This window comes from Radiomyces spectabilis, assembly GCF_025331425.1.
Source record: "Radiomyces spectabilis strain NRRL 2753 chromosome Unknown BYT42scaffold_4, whole genome shotgun sequence".
NCBI classification, from domain to species: domain Eukaryota; kingdom Fungi; phylum Mucoromycota; class Mucoromycetes; order Mucorales; family Radiomycetaceae; genus Radiomyces; species Radiomyces spectabilis.
The window spans coordinates 2,215,679-2,231,146 of record NW_026251929.1 but is presented as its reverse complement, the minus strand read 5'-3'; the positions used below and the strand labels follow the sequence as shown (position 1 = coordinate 2,231,146).

Here is a 15,468-nt window from a genome sequence, read left to right as displayed (position 1 = left end):
TGCATTAATCAAAACCCCTCCAATGAGTGCCCTTCAGTGCTATTTCCACCTATGGGAAAGCCTCAACAGTAACAATTACGTTAGCATCCAATATTTTTCTATGTCCAAGTATGTCGTATACGTAATTGGTGGGTTGAATACAACAGGTGCAAAGACAAGGAGTCCAAGAAACGTGGAAATCCGATTTGAGTCGTTTTGAATGTTACTGCGCCATCATATTCCTAATGAAGCAATATGATTGGCTACTATTGCCCATCCATTAAGCTTTCACAAAAGCGAGAGCTCCCTTTCAGCCAGCTATAATTCAACCTAATATCGGATGAGATTTGAAAATCAATGGACCAATCCTTTAAGATATGCCTCCCCAATTTTAAGCAAAAAGTATTTGTGGGTTATTCTTTGGCAGAAATCTGCAAAAAGAAAGGAGGATATTTTCGGCCCAGCACGTTCGCCCAGCACGCTTATTTTTTAGCAGCAGCAGCGCGTAAAGAATATTTGTGTGTTGCTAAATTCTTTTATTTACCATGAATTCTTTCATATTGATGCTACCATAGCTAACTATACTAGAGTCGAAATATTTTTTCGTATGCTTTGTTTGGGGCTTTTTTTTGTTTCTTGATTTTTTTTTTAAAAGTGTTTTACTTTGAATGTCCATGTGCCTGTCTGCATATCGTAGTCGAGGAATTCCACGCCTTGTCGTTTACGCAATTTGTTGAGGAATAATTTGAAGCGCGCATGTTCAGGATCACGAATAGGTTGCTTGGTGTCTTTGTCAGTGGTGTAGCAATTTTCCAGTTTGACAGTCGCAGGAGCATTGAGACCGTGACCCAAAGCAGGCTTGGTACTTTCGTTGGGATACACAACCACGGTCTTTGTTTCGATAATAACGATCGTACCCATAATATCTTGCAAAGGAATGTCAGACAAATCGACGGGGACGTCGAAGCTCACTTCACCATAACCACGACGCTTCACGGTAAAGTTTTCCACATGCTTCAATTCTTCATGGCTCATCATGGACAAGGCTTCCAAGGTGGGAGAACACGAATAGCCATTTTTGGAAGCTGCGGCGGTGATCGAGCTAATGGATGGCTTGGTGGTAGCCGAGGCCTCGCCTTGTTCAGTCGAGGAATGTACATCGGATCCGCTTGATTCTTGTTGTGAAGCGATCAATTCAAGCTTGGGGTTAAACAGGATTTTCGGTTTTTCGCTCTTTTGGTTCACGAGAGCTGCGACGTTCGATTCATCGACGTTGTCGTTGAACACCAATCGTTTATTGCTAGGTCGAGGCGAGAATGCACCGGATCCGAGGACCGCGTCGTCGCTCACACCGTCCAAGGCAGTCATCTTTTTAGCGGCAGGTTTCGTGGTAGGGCCAAAGGTGAATCCGCGTAATTTGATCTTGGAGACCACGCGAGGACTGATGGGATAATGAGGGACGGCGGGTTTCTTGGGGGTTTCGACAGCGACGGCCGAAGGGGTCGCTGTTTGGTTGCCGGTACCCTGTTGAGTAGGCTGCGTCGTATTGAACAAAGGATTGCTGCCGTAAGGGCTCTTATCGACAGTGGCAACGAGTGGTTGCTGTGCTTGGCCAGGTTGAAGGCCAGCGGTGCCAAATGAAGTCAAGCCACCTTGAGCAGGTAAATTAAACGAACCGCCACCTGTTTGCTGTTGACCGAATCCACCAAACGATGTATTACCGCCTAATTGGGTATTGCCGAACAAACCGCCAGTAGAGGTCGTATTGGTAGCGGGTTTCTGGCCGAATAATCCGCCTGTTGTGGCGCCAAATCCAGTGTTCTGCTGGGTGCCACCGAATCCAAAGGAAGGCGTCGTCGTTTGCTGTTGCGTGTTGCCGAACAATGAGGTGGTAGGTGCTGCTGGCTTGTTTGCACCGAAAAGACCGCCAGGTTGCGATGTTTGAGCCCCGAATCCGCCCACTGCACCGGTGGTATTAGTACCGAATCCGCCAAAGCCAGTCGTGCCGGCTCCCGAAGTAGGGCCAGCAGAAGTGGCACCGAAAGAAAATGTGGGCTTGCTGGCAGCCGTCGCACCGAATCCACCAAATCCACCAGTACCACCAAAACCTGTGGTAGTTTGGCCTGCGGGCTTTTGACCGAAGCCTCCAAAGCCAGTGTTGCCTGCGGCCTGTCCAAAACCAGGTGTAGATGTTGTAGCACCGAAACCGCCAGTAGCAGGTTGACTGGGCGTAGAGTTGCTTGCACCTATATTTTAATACCATGGTGAGTACAACGTCTCCTCTTTCAACTCTTTTGTTTCGCTTCTGCCGTTCAAGTCATTTTTTCTTCTATACATGATAGGCGATTTATAAGCAAAAGATATCTTTTTAACTTACCGAATGAGAAAGGTTTGGCTGCAGTAGCACCGAATCCTCCGGCTGCTCCAAATGCAGGCGCAGCGGATGTGGCGCCGAAAGCAGGTGTGGCATTGGAGGCACCGAAACCGGTGTTCCCAAAACCTCCCGTAGCTCCTGTGGCGGGTGCTCCAAAGGCTGGGGTTGTGGAAGGTTGTTGTTGGCCAAAGAGACCTGTGCCGGTGCTACCGAATGCGCCGGCTTGTTGTTGAGGTTGTCCGAAAGCGCTCGTGGTTTGCTGTCCAAACGCACTGGAGGCAGCAGGTTGTCCGAAAAGCGAAGTATTGCTAGCGGGAGCGCCAAATCCACCAGGTGCAGCAGCACCAAATCCACCGGGTGCAGCATTTCCGGTTTTTCGGTTTTGCATGTAATCTTGCAATCGAAGCTCTTCCAATGAGAAATTTTTATACTGCGGCATGGCGGTGATAGTCTGGAAAAAATTGTTGACACCTGTGGTCAAGTCACGCTCTTGCGTAGGAGTAAAGTCGGCCACTGCTGTGCCCTGATTCGTGCCAGAAGTTTGGCCGAAAGCCGATGTCGTTGCTCCCATGCCACCGAATGCGGATGGCTGCTGTTGAGGTTGGGCACCGAAAGCAGAGGGAGCAGGGGTGGCCGTTGCGCCAAACGCACTTTGAGTAGCTGGACGGCTTCCGAACAAACCGCTACCAGCTTGGGCTGTGGTCGAACCGAATGAAGAACCTACATTCCAACAAAAAAGGTTAAGATTACACATACTACCTTCATTGCGATAAGGGATGAGCTACGATTCTTACCACCACCGAAAGCACCGCCACCGAAACCTGTCGGAGCAGGTTGAGCTAAAGAGTGCTGTCAGTTAGACCCACGGGATTATTATCACCATTACTGATTTCACATTACCTGCTGCTCCGAATGCCGGTGTTGTCGATCCAAAAGCCGATGGTCTAGCTTGACCAAAAGCAGACGTCGTATTGGCACCGAATCCAGCTGTATGAAGAAATTAATAAATCACCTGTACATATGATTGCAATGCGTGTGAATGATTCACTTACTAGTAGCAGTGTTCGAGCCAAACACCGATGGTTGAGCAGGCTGACCAAAGGCGGTAGTAGTAGTGCTCGCACCAAATGCACTGGGAGTGGAAGTCGAGCCGAAACCTATGGAATGCAACGTCATTATGAGTACGGGGTAATGAAAGATAAAGGAAAAAAAACGGTGTGAATTCCCAAATGCAATTACCACCAAAAGCTGATTGCTGCTGCGGTTGTTGTTGTCCAAAGACAGAAGCGGGTTGTTGTTGTTGTTGCTGCTGACCGAAGCCAGTTCCGCTGCCAAAGGCACCACTACCGAACATTACTGAAGAGGAATTGTGTTTGAACGGAGGGAAAAGTAAAAACAAATAACACGCGTTCCTATTGATGTCTTCGGGTGTTAAAATTTCCATCGTGACTGCCGCCCAAAAATACTCATCGAGATATGAAAAAAGGATCATTCAAAAAAACACACTCACCAAGAACAGGACAAGGAAGCAGATAATAAAATAAAATAAAAACAATGAAAAAGCAAGATAAATATCTAATTATATAAGGTGCTTCTCTTGGTCTTGCGGTAGTCTTTCTTGAAGAGGCGCAGTGGCATACTGCGGCTCTGTAGGGGATGAAATTGGTCATATGACTTTTCTGGTTGCAATCTTTTTCTTATTATTTTTTATCCATTCTCCCATAATGAACAACAGTGCTCAGCGTGAGTTTCCTGTATAAATGCACTATCAAAAACGTAAATGATAAGGATATTGTGCAAAGTATCTATTGATAAAGGTTACCCACGCAAATGTCCTATTGAGATGCAGTATGATATATTGCAAAGTGGCTGGTGCACGTGCTCGTGCTGTTGCAAAGTACCTATACGGCTGACCAGCACAGATCAATGATAAATAGATGCTAACACAAGTTTTCTTCGAATCGCACAAATTCATCTCTTAGAAACGTGTTCTACATAAAGAAAAGACGAGAAGGCGTGATCTTGTGTGTATGAATTTTGGAACACCACCTTTTTCTCAGCTCAGGAGCCTATAAAGCAAAGCGGATCAGCGAATAGTATGCCAAGTAATGATGATGTAACGCGTGCTCGCCTCGCGAGACTCTGGAATAAGCAACACCTTGAAGCTAAGGTATGAACAATTTAAATGGCAATGTACAGTACAGTTTTATGCAATAACTCTAGCGCATGATATGATGGGCAACACTAAACGGTAGCAGCATACCCGATCTGTTTGTTACGTTGTCATGAAACTGGTGAATCATTATGCCAAGAAAGGAAACGCAGAAGAAAGCAGGAACTTCCGATTGAGGCGGATCAAAACGGTCTCAAAGCAGATCAATGTAGGAAGAGATCGAGATCGGCCTATCAAATTTACGACGTAAACGGTCTTTTTTTTCTGCAGTTGCGGCACCTGTGCTTATCGGACAGAAAAGCGAATAAGAGATATCTTTTGATTTACGGGGCAAAAAAATCATGGCAACGTTTTCCGAACATCAGCATTGCAATGACTTCCGAGAACTGACTCCTATCATAAGGCAGCAATGGACTTGAACAAAACTGGAGAAAGTCCAGGAATCAATACTGAAAATCACCAGTGAAATGGAACAATGACTTGAGGCTGCGATATCCGACAACGTCAGTAGGTTTTTTAACTTGGTCTCAAGCTGTGTGGATCGTGTAACAATTCTGCGAGGGATGTCTGAGAATCACGTCATTTTTTTTTTTTTTTGATGGCTGTGTACGCTTTTATTTCATTATGCGCGAATCAAAATAAGGATACATGTGATCTGCAGAGAATTTTGAAACTAAAAATACAGAGTTGGGCATTCTTCTTACCGCCACGGTTCACGGAAGATGGCAGAAAAGGAAATCCGTCTGTGTCGTACCAAACGAGCCAATCCGTATTGAGCCTCGACTTGTAGTAACCGTGACATCATTCTAAGATCCCGTCCCTGGCTGGGCTTTTTAGACCCACAATGCTATAAATAAAGAATTTTTCGCGTTCGCTTTTTCTTGTTTTTTCATCTTTTCACACAACGTAACAACATAAAACATGGCTTTCACTGCATCTGACATCTGTAAAATCATCGTCGCCGTTGTCTTGCCTCCTCTTGGTGTCTTCTTCGAACGCGGCTGTACCGTGGATCTTCTCATCAACATCGGTCTTACCTGCTTAGGTTATATTCCTGGTATCAGTAAGTGTTTGGCAGGTGTCTGGCAACAAACCATAAAAAATATTGATCAAAATCGTTGTTGTAGTTCACGCCCTCTACATCATTCTGAAGTATTAGTAAATTTTATCTGTAATCTAATTCTATCCAGTTTTGAGGATGTTCAAATCAACATGGTCGAAACAACTTTATCATTAAACTTAATATATAAGACGCTACGCGCAGGTTATACCTTTTTATCGATGTCTCTATTATTCATCTGTTCCGTTGGAAGCAACTGTGGCATTTTTACAAATATGACAGATACATCATGCTATCGAAGATTATAATGTCCGACACGAAACATGCTTCGAACGTCATAGCAATGACATTGTTTTACAAGTCATCTCAGTGACATCTCACATAACATCGCGTATATTGATATATGAGTCGTTAGAATACAGCCCCATTGGTTTTTCTTTTGTTAAGCTTTTCTTCTGAAATAAGACGGCAAGCAATGTTTGGGCATCTTCACGTTACACATACATCATACTGCAGAAAGGAGACTGGAACGACCCATGCGCGATGCGGTTGCATACATTACATGACCCAATCTTTTGTAGAGCCTCCTACGCTCCATAAATATAGACAAAGAGTTATGCGAGATGGCATTCTCAACCGAAACGCATGTTTCTTGTGTTGGGTGAGATGAATAGCAACAGTCTGGAGTCGGCCATCAACCTCGAAATGGTAGTAAGTCGGACTTACAAAATCACGTATGAACTGGAACACTTACTGTGTAACCTCCTTTTCTTTTTGGGGAGCAAACGGTCCAAAAATTTTATTTGAACGAGGACAGTTGAGGCACTCGCCAAAATATTTGGAATGAGAAACAAGAAACTCTGAAATCAGTTGTATATAAATCATCACATGCCTGGTCATTGACGCCTGCTTTTCCAGAAATTTTTATTTCGCTTTATTTTACTTTTGACAACTGATCCAAATTGCTTCGATTGGATTCAGTTCAGGAGGATATGGAGAAAGACATACACACCGGATATGTTCTTGAGCGGGTATGTTTTTCCTACATCAGTTAAGCTATAGAAAGGAGTACAATCCATAATACAATAATGTCCCTTCATTTCTGGATATTTGACCCATTTCATCTCAAGTAGATTTCGCCTTTGTCAAAGGTAAATGTTATCTCAGCAGGAGTTCCGCCTCTTTGACTAGGCGATAATTCGTTTCAGATTCATATGAAACGTCGATTCATCGAGAAAGATACAATTTATCGTGAAGCGGCCAGTCACAATAATACGATACCCGCCAAGTGGTTCTATTCTTTTTCTCAAAGAGCTTTTAGGGTCTTCATAATAACGTCCCACCCATTTCGGCGGCACGAACACGAACACTCAATTGTTTTGCAGCAGCCGATGCAGTAAAGCTTTTACTAAAAAACAATGAGAAAAAAAAATCCTCATCAGAGAAATATAACCTTTCTTATTGCATAGCTCCATATAAAACAGCGACATCTTCTTTTCATCTCTAAATAATTGCAATGTGGGCTTGGATGGTCTCTCTAGAGGTGTAATTTCTTAGAAACTGACTCATCATTGTTGAACACCCCTTTTCTTTCCACGACATCAAATTCAAAACCAGCGAATTTACTTGACTATTGGAAGCTGTTTCTCCCCGCACAGATTTCCCCTACAAGAACAAAGATGGCCCGCATAGAAGCTTTGCGTGTGCTTTAAAAGATGAGGCGGGAAGAGAAATAAGGCAATCATCCCCATAAGAAGATGAGATGAATGGCTACCCGCTGGCGGAGCTTGTATTTGGTCAAGTAGCTGTTTGTGAGCATGTCGGGAGGTTGCATGATCCAACGAAAAAACGCTGCGCATAACATCACTAACCACACAATATCTTGAAACATTTATCAGCAAATATATATATTGTATTCTACGATAGAAAAAAGTTATATCTAATGGCTAAAGTTTACATAAAATTATCTAAAAAATAAGAAGAGGTACGTGTACACGTCTATTACAAATCACGAATGGTGGTAAATAGCCTTTTTTCCGCTATTCCGGCGTTACAGAAAGCACGGGTGGGGTGGGGTCCTAATATCCGCCAAGCAATTTGTATGTTTGTTCCACTCAGGTTCGGACGATGGTAGTTTTGCCGGGCGGAGAGCATATCATGGCACTACAGCTTGTCGAACTCGAGTCCGCTGTTTGATGTTGATGACCTCCTGTTACATTTTTATTACATGGTTACACAGTTCAAAGTTCCATTTCTTGATCGGCTTGATAGATGGCATCTCCGAGCACCGATTTGACTTGTTCGGCTAATCGAATGGGCTTGTGGATGACCATACTGCTGGTGCTTTTTCGTAAGCTCGAGTGACAGGAAGACGCCTTGTCGACGGTAGGCCAAGATCGGGCAGGGCTGCGCGGATAAGAGTCGATCGATGTGCGTGTAGTGGAGATTGAACTTTCATTTTCATCCCACCATGACAAATGATGCATGGAAGATTTAGGTGTGAGGACGGACATCATGGATGGTGTGACAGCATAATTTGATGGAATTTCCACTTTTGTACTGCTTTCCGGAGTATGCGTCATATACTCTTCGAATTGATGAGACGAATGAGTACGCGACAGAGCATCCAAGGTGACGAGTTCTTGCTTGTTACTGCCTGTGGCGAAAGCCGCTTGACAAGAGGTGTGTCGGTTGGATCGGCGGTGAGGAAGAGTAAGCCACTGAGGCTGAGACCTTTTATGGTTAAGTGTTTGACTGGAGTAACGTTGTTTCACAGCTTTTGATGGATTTGCCGCATAGTCAGGTTGCCTTATTGTTGCTGCTGCCGTTGTATGATTTTGTTGCTGGTGAGATGGAAATAGCTTAGCGATGGCTCTATTTAGGATTTGCTCATCTTTATCGACACAGCGGTTATGTTGCTGACTACCATTCTGAGATTTCTTGCGATGAAAAATCTGAGAGATCTTTGGATGAAAAAGCATAAGGGAATAACAACAAGAGAACGAAGAAAATTAAAAAACGAAAGAGAGAAGACTGGTGGGAAAAGATAACAAAAATACTAGCTAATGCATGATGCTGTGGACGCATAGCACTTGGCGCACATCATTTGGCAAAAAAGAAAAAGCGCACCCAAATTTGGTTTGATTTTCGAGAGCTTCTTGTTTCTAAAAATGATCCACGCTCCATTTCACCAAAGTCGAAAAAAAAATCATTGTAAACTGCTGCCCCCCTTTTTCCTTTTTTCTTTTTCTCGCATCTCCGCCACTCTCTTTTTTTTGTGTATTGCCCCGCTTCGTCACTTGTAAGGTTCATAGTTATTCATTTGACGAAAGTGTAGAAGCAGGAGCTATTCAGTCCCAGAATATCTCCGGATTCGTATTTCTGAGCGCTTACGATCGCCGAAAAATGCGCCACGATACTATATTCCCCCATCAAACTTTTAGCTTCCCAGGAGAAAGTGCTACGCTCGAAATAAACAGAAATCTATTTTATTGACTTTAACTTGCCTGATGAACGTTAGGATCTAGGGTTTTATCCCTATAGTGAATAGCGGGACAACAAACATGATTGTTTTTGTTTCCTTTCTTTTGTTGTTTTTTTATCAGTTATTGATTGTTTCCAGGTTTGAACAATAATCGCGTTAATGCGCACGATGCACACTAGTTTCTCGCACCATGACTCTGCAGGTCGACCCCTCTGCAGCAATTTTTCCCTTGAACTGATCATTAACCAATGATAATGTCTTGGAGGTTCCACGGCATCTCGAAATCAAGCACGAGATCCTTGGCCCAATGCGTACATTATGCAGTGAACCAAATGCACTCGTGCTTTGCACGCTGCAATTCGGTTTTTTTTTTCCTTCTACTCTGCGATGCTTAGTAAAATGCGACGTTGCTACCAGTTATTCTCCCTCTTTATCTCGTATTATCTGATTTTCTGGATGAAGCACTATGTCGCACACGGTAAAAGGAACAAATTTTGCATAACCGAGGCGATGGTCACCAGCTTAAAATATAATACAGCTGTGATGCATATGTCCCTACGCAGTTGCTGTTTACAACGTATATGCCTTCGATATTCCCATGTTCTTCATTCCAACTTTTTGACTGGACATCATAAATGATTTTACAATTGAACCACTACCGCCAAGACTGATTCCCCCAGCATATAGCTTGCATGCTTTTTTTCAGGTAACCATGCTGTAAGCGCTCCTTGCACTGGTGCGCAAAACAAGTACATAAAGAGGTTGATAAAGAATTCCATGCTTCGTCTCTGCATATAGCCACAGTCGATTATCCAAAAATCTTTACTCCGCTGCTGTCAAGCAACATCGGCGCCTCTGAATGTTTCAAAAGTAATGTCTTTAGCTTTTTTCATCAATTAAAATCAAATAATGCTATGTGTAAGCCACATGTCATCTCACAGCTAATGTAAAATAACGCAAAATTATCAGCGTTATTGGCGTACTTGTTTGTTTACTCTCGCAGAGGAAAAGAAGGTTGATCCCTGAACGAGATAATTCCGCACATTGAACTTAGAACAGACCGATTGCCGCGGAAAAATATCAAGACTTTCATAGCCTCTCATACTCTGATAGAATCTTGCTAAATTCCAAAGTCTCTCTTTTACTAATCATGCATGTGTACCAACATTTATTTTCGCACAAAAACGAAAAAGAAAAAAGGGGGACAGACCCAAATCTGACGGATCTTTCTTAATGGAAGGACTGCTCAAACAGGGCAGATAATGAAAACGATAGATTCTTAGTTCTTTCTTAGATTACATAAAATGGTGGTAGCTATCCGGACGATATCCCAGGGACACACGGGTTGAAAGATACATTATTTGACCTCTCACACCAATCACTGATTATATGCAAGCAAAAAAGCTTTTTGGTATCCAGTGAATGTGATGGGATCATATTCCTTACTTGCTAGCTGAAGAACCCGCCTTACGCCTAGAATCAGAAAAAAAAATTACTGCTACAGTGTTTGAGCATTAAGACCCATTGCAAAAACAAAAAAAAAGGTAACAGAACGCCGACTAGGGCCCATTTCGACAACATCATGCTTACATTGATCGACAGGGTTCTATCTTTACATACAATCAAATATGAAAAAACCAAAATAACAGGAAAGCAACAAAGAAAGTAAACAGATGAGTAAAGCCTGCATGTCTGTATATACATCAGCGGCGCTTTTTTCTGCATCCGCGCGTATTCTCATATGCAGGTATAGTATCGATTGTAAAACGAGGCACATTAGTTTACTATTGTGATTGTAATGACGATGGCGATGTTGAATTTGGTATCTGAAATGGCTGTGCGGCTTTGAACTGTTTGGAATTTTTAATCCATCAAAAGACGAATCTCCCATTTCGGGAATAGAAGCTTCCACTTATGGCTTGCAACCAAGAGGTCCGTTATCGCGCTGGATGTCTTTTTTCAATGAAGTCTGAACATACAGCACCCATTCATCCCAGCAATCTGTGTCCATCATTTTCGTGGCAACGTCAACTTGGGACTGAAAGACTTCTAAAATACACCTCGACAGCAACGAGATATGACCCATGAATCCGAGCCTTGCTTTTTGCTCCTTTCTATTTTTGCCAATGAGTCTTGCGCACAAGTGAGATATTTTGCTTCAAATACTTGCATGAACTTTTCGTTCGCTTGATGAGCTTGTAGGATACGTTTCATAAGGTAATTCGTCTCAAGCGTCTGTTCTCAAAAATGTCAGAAGTGGTTTTCTTTGCCAAATAGGTCGAATGCGAGCTTACCTCCATCAACAGACGATAGTTTATTGGTTGATTAAAATCAGCATGAAAAATCTGATATAGCATATCATATACGATTACATGTAAGAAATTACACCACGGGAAGCCAAAAAACATGTCCTACAATAGCGCCATCAGATAATTGTATTGCCGCTTTCAACACAATTGCCCAATTACCAAAAGTCGTGACAGAACGGCATGATCGATCAAGCTTTGTTTAAATAGATGTCCGAATTGTTCATTCGTGTGAGAGGAATAATACAATGCTGCGAATAGCTCACAGACAGCCAAGCGTTCTATACCCACAGGTTCTTGTCGTCCTATGGGTGTTTCTATAAATGTCTGGAAAAAAGTGAGCGCCGAGCCAATTGAAGTAATGATCAAGTTCGTTATGTTACCTGTTTTCCAGAAAGTTCTAGCTTAGAAAGAAGTTGTGGTATATGGGTGGTGAAGATATCGAGAGTGGAGTCCAGGAGAGTTGCAAATTCGGATACCGAAATAACACTAGCGTATCTACTTGAGTAATCCGATCCCATGGGCAATCATTGTTATCAGTGCACTGACCTTTGATTATTTCGTATGAGATCAACAATCATGGAAATGGCAGGAACAAGCGCGTTGGGTAGATCGCACGATAAATCAAACATGGAGTGAGCTATTCGCTTTATCACTGGATAGCTGATAAAATCCGGGTTAGCCTATGACTCCAATCTTCATGCATATAATGCATATAAAGATAACAACCTGGTTAGCTGCTCGAGTAGTTGTTTGAAACCGATACTGGATGCGTCAAACTGGTTCGTCTGAGACAAACGGATGATATCAGACAGCAAACGCTGAGCATTCTCGCGTGTCTATCAGTATATGCGTCAGTTAGTATATGTGGCAGCATTTCAAAATAGGCAGTAAACGCACCATTTCGTTATCACTTGATATCATTCGATCCACCAACCGATCGATCAGCTGATGATCGGCAAACCACTTCAATAGAAAACTGTCAATATTTTTGGTGCCTGGAACCTTTCATATGCTTACATCAATGATACTGATGCCCTCGGAAGCAGTGTCATTTTGAATGGTTGCGAATAAAACATCAGACAAGTCGGGGCAGGCTTCATCGTCGAGATGATGTAAAATAGTTGCTAGGTCGCCTCGGCATGTCAGAAATCGGGCGAAATCACTAGCTCGACGTCTGATGAGCATCAGATTCACTTTACAAAAGTGCGAGAGTATTGCTTTCTCTATTTTTGCCGGTTGGTCGAGTATAGCCCAGTAAACCGTCAGAATTTCCTGATGCCGGAATACCAATCCGTCCATGAGAGCAGGCACTTCCACCGTTAGTATGGCGCATGCCAATGGACTCCAGGCAGATGACGCTGAGGATGACGACGAGATGAGATAGTGGATTAATTGAGAAAGAACGTACGGCTGCTGTAAACTGTTCTTGTTGGTTGAGATGGGTAAAATGGAAAGTAAAAACATAACTGCCTTACAATGCAATCACTTTTCGATTTCGCAGATGGAGTTCCTGAAGCAGATCAGCATGATGAAGGACTTCTTCTACGGTAATATCCGGTTTATCAAGCCGCGAATCTAGGCTACCACCGCGTCCAAAACCAAGTCGCCCGAGCATTCAACTGTCTCAAAAGGTATGCCGAGACGAATACTGTATGCATAGCCACAATATCGGCCGTTCTTCATGCAAATCAGCTTCAGCAATCGTGACTAGAAAATTAGGCCATCCATTGGCGGGGGGAAAAAGTGTGGCACCCAAAGCTTTGCAGCCAATCTTGAATCACTTGCAGATGGATTTGGGAAATTTCTATTTATAGCCATCAACGCTGCTGACACTACATTTTATGCTTGTTGTTTTGATGCACGTCAAATGTCATGATAATTCACTGATGCTATTTTGTCGAGAGGATAGAGATGATGTAGGATGATTTTTCTAGAATTTGTACTGCTGTTTAACAAGTTCATCAAATGTGGCAGGATTCGCTGCATAAGCCCGCACAAAGTCGGCTTCCATAGGATGCATTCGACTGCCAATCAATACCAATGAATGCAATGGACCGCCAAAGTCCACGTCGACGAGCTCGCGAAGAGGGCCGGCAACAATCTTTTGGGAATCTGTGCCAATGCGCGCGCATCCAATGGCCAAGGAATCAGGAGTACAGATACCCTCATTACGGTTCTCCTCAATCTCCAAAAGCTGCTCAACAGCCTGATTAACCGTCATGTAACGTGGGGGTTCGTAGATCAAACGTCCTCGGGCCAAATTTTCAATGCTTTGTTCTTTCACCTTGATATCTGCATTCATCAATAACCAGGAATCAGCCAACAACTCTAGATCATCGTCACTCGAAATGAATATTTACCAAGCAAACACAATGTATGTAATCCGATATCCTTATTCTCCTTGATGCGATCGTAGAAGCTGTCAGGGCGCCATGTGTCTGTGAAGAACACGATAGAGATAGTCTGTCCAAAGTTGTACAATTGCAAACCGCAAGCTCCTACAGCATTCATAATCGAAGCGTTGTGGATAACCTGCACAGGAATATTTAATTCGCGGGCCCGAATGACGAGATCTGTATGAGTCGTCGCGCTGCAGAAAACTCATTAGTTCAACGGGAAATGCATAATATACTCATCTCATGACACCGTACCCATAAGGATCGCCAACGACCAAAAAGCTGACATTCACTGAATCAGCGTTGGCCAAGATAGAATCGCTGTCGGATTCGACCATTTCTCGGTCGGCAACTATAACCTCCTTCCCATAATATTCTTCCTACATTATCTGCGTGAGCATACAGCATAATTAAACAAGGGACGGTGGATTGACATACGAGCTTTTCTTTGCCGACAGTGAGAATAGAGGTGTAGGCCTCCAAGTATACACGTTCACTGTTTTTCACAGCTTCAAGACCTTTGACGGTAATATCTGTTTCGTCGGATAGACCAAGACCTACAATATACAGCATGATATATAATGGAAAAGGAAGTAGTGCGGTGCGTTGTCTTGCAAAGCAGATCTTTCAAAAAAAAAAAAAAAGAAAGGCTTCAACAGTCACGAAGATCCATCCCGACTTCGGACCTCAAGAGAGAATTTTTGTCCCCAGTACCATGCATTGCTTAATGCCTTAAAAGGAATCGATCAATTGTCTTGGGGTTCAAAGGTGATCGAATATAGTATTAAGTAAGTAATTAAAAAGTAAAATCTAAAGAATAATAGGGAGATAGAAGCAGATACAAAAAAAAGGGAGGATGGCATGCGGATAATCTATTCAGTCAATTGCATGTCTTTGTCACCAAACATCCGCACCAGATGCATAGCAGGTAACTTGGGAATAAGGACCAGCAGTAGTGCAGAGAAGTTGATGGCGAATAAAAAGACGTCGTAGTGAGTATAATGGACACTCAGAAGGAACCTATAAAGAGAATGGGAATTGAATAACCATGCAACAATTAATATCGTTAAATAATCCTTCTTACAGTAAAATAGGGACCGCTACAAAGAACTTGCGGGTGGCGGTAAACTGTACACCTCCATCAATTTGTTCCCAGAGGGTCAAACCATCGTAAGCACCTTGGTGATTCTCGAAAGGAATGCCTGTCACCCAATGGAACATGATATATTGACCCTATCAAATAACTTGCAATTAGCACTTGACTTCTCACTGAAAACAGCCTACCCAAGGCAGTAAAAACTCACAGCATTGAACGAAAGATTGGTCAGAGTCCAACTTAAATCCGGACTAAGAAATGGCATAACACTGTAAAGCATTTTCAAAGCGATAATGACAACCAACGTAGTAAACCAGGCACCTATGATATTATCAGTCGTTGAAGAGTTTTGGATACGGTCAATAAGCAAAAGCTGACCAAATTACCTTTGTAATTCACCCATGAGGAGTTAAAATTAGGCATGGATCGTTGATCCATGACTATTTCATCCGTGCTGTGCAAAGAATCTCCCATGCGAAGGTTGTAGTACAAATGTATGCGTTTTTTTTTTCCTTTTCCTTGGCCGCCAAGGGAATATATATGACATTTTTTTTTTCGCAGTCGTCGCTATTTTTGTTTGAAACGTGGCCTATGAAA

At 43.0% G+C, this 15,468-nt stretch overlaps 7 protein-coding genes across 7 annotated transcripts; 2 read left to right on the top strand and 5 right to left on the bottom strand.

The window, feature by feature from the left end:
* Nucleotides 1–499: 499 nt before the first annotated feature.
* BYT42DRAFT_643729 (nucleoporin autopeptidase-domain-containing protein) lies at nt 500–3,918 on the bottom strand. Its single transcript, XM_051572619.1, has 7 exons — nt 3,864–3,918; nt 3,593–3,765; nt 3,406–3,510; nt 3,254–3,340; nt 3,148–3,192; nt 2,357–3,073; nt 500–2,225 (listed from the first exon to the last, which is right to left on the bottom strand). The coding sequence occupies exons 2-7, from the start codon at nt 3,705–3,707 to the stop codon at nt 628–630; spliced, it is 2,667 nt and encodes an 888-aa protein (XP_051425690.1). The 5' UTR covers nt 3,708–3,765; nt 3,864–3,918; the 3' UTR covers nt 500–627.
* Nucleotides 3,919–5,342: 1,424 nt separating this feature from the next.
* BYT42DRAFT_564378 (plasma membrane proteolipid 3) lies at nt 5,343–5,847 on the top strand. The gene is made up of 2 exons (XM_051567721.1): nt 5,343–5,589; nt 5,654–5,847. The coding sequence occupies exons 1-2, from the start codon at nt 5,448–5,450 to the stop codon at nt 5,683–5,685; spliced, it is 174 nt and encodes a 57-aa protein (XP_051425689.1). The 5' UTR covers nt 5,343–5,447; the 3' UTR covers nt 5,686–5,847.
* A 662-nt stretch (nt 5,848–6,509) lies between these two features.
* BYT42DRAFT_633812 (uncharacterized protein) lies at nt 6,510–7,037 on the top strand. The gene has a single exon (XM_051572474.1). It carries the CDS (start codon nt 6,801–6,803, stop codon nt 6,984–6,986), a length of 186 nt encoding a protein of 61 aa, XP_051425688.1. The 5' UTR covers nt 6,510–6,800; the 3' UTR covers nt 6,987–7,037.
* Nucleotides 7,038–7,826: 789 nt separating this feature from the next.
* On the bottom strand, nt 7,827–8,567 carry BYT42DRAFT_612657 (uncharacterized protein; the record flags this gene model as incomplete). The annotated part of the gene is made up of 1 exon (XM_051571655.1): nt 7,827–8,567. One exon carries the CDS (start codon nt 8,565–8,567, stop codon nt 7,827–7,829), a length of 741 nt encoding a protein of 246 aa, XP_051425687.1.
* A 2,321-nt stretch (nt 8,568–10,888) lies between these two features.
* BYT42DRAFT_282573 (SIT4 phosphatase-associated protein family) lies at nt 10,889–12,885 on the bottom strand. Its single transcript, XM_051562845.1, has 10 exons — nt 12,855–12,885; nt 12,397–12,792; nt 12,277–12,342; nt 12,106–12,215; nt 11,926–12,039; nt 11,760–11,865; nt 11,539–11,703; nt 11,365–11,481; nt 11,241–11,305; nt 10,889–11,184 (listed from the first exon to the last, which is right to left on the bottom strand). Exons 2-10 carry the CDS (start codon nt 12,676–12,678, stop codon nt 10,983–10,985), a joined length of 1,227 nt encoding a protein of 408 aa, XP_051425686.1. The 5' UTR covers nt 12,679–12,792; nt 12,855–12,885; the 3' UTR covers nt 10,889–10,982.
* Nucleotides 12,886–13,139: 254 nt separating this feature from the next.
* On the bottom strand, nt 13,140–14,405 carry BYT42DRAFT_564324 (diphthine synthase). The gene is made up of 4 exons (XM_051567720.1): nt 14,214–14,405; nt 14,031–14,155; nt 13,740–13,969; nt 13,140–13,671 (listed from the first exon to the last, which is right to left on the bottom strand). Exons 1-4 carry the CDS (start codon nt 14,346–14,348, stop codon nt 13,310–13,312), a joined length of 852 nt encoding a protein of 283 aa, XP_051425685.1. The 5' UTR covers nt 14,349–14,405; the 3' UTR covers nt 13,140–13,309.
* A 2-nt stretch (nt 14,406–14,407) lies between these two features.
* BYT42DRAFT_564321 (uncharacterized protein) lies at nt 14,408–15,454 on the bottom strand. Its single transcript, XM_051567719.1, has 4 exons — nt 15,258–15,454; nt 15,080–15,192; nt 14,860–15,008; nt 14,408–14,795 (listed from the first exon to the last, which is right to left on the bottom strand). The coding sequence occupies exons 1-4, from the start codon at nt 15,343–15,345 to the stop codon at nt 14,648–14,650; spliced, it is 498 nt and encodes a 165-aa protein (XP_051425684.1). The 5' UTR covers nt 15,346–15,454; the 3' UTR covers nt 14,408–14,647.
* Between the last annotated feature and the right edge of the window lie 14 nt (nt 15,455–15,468).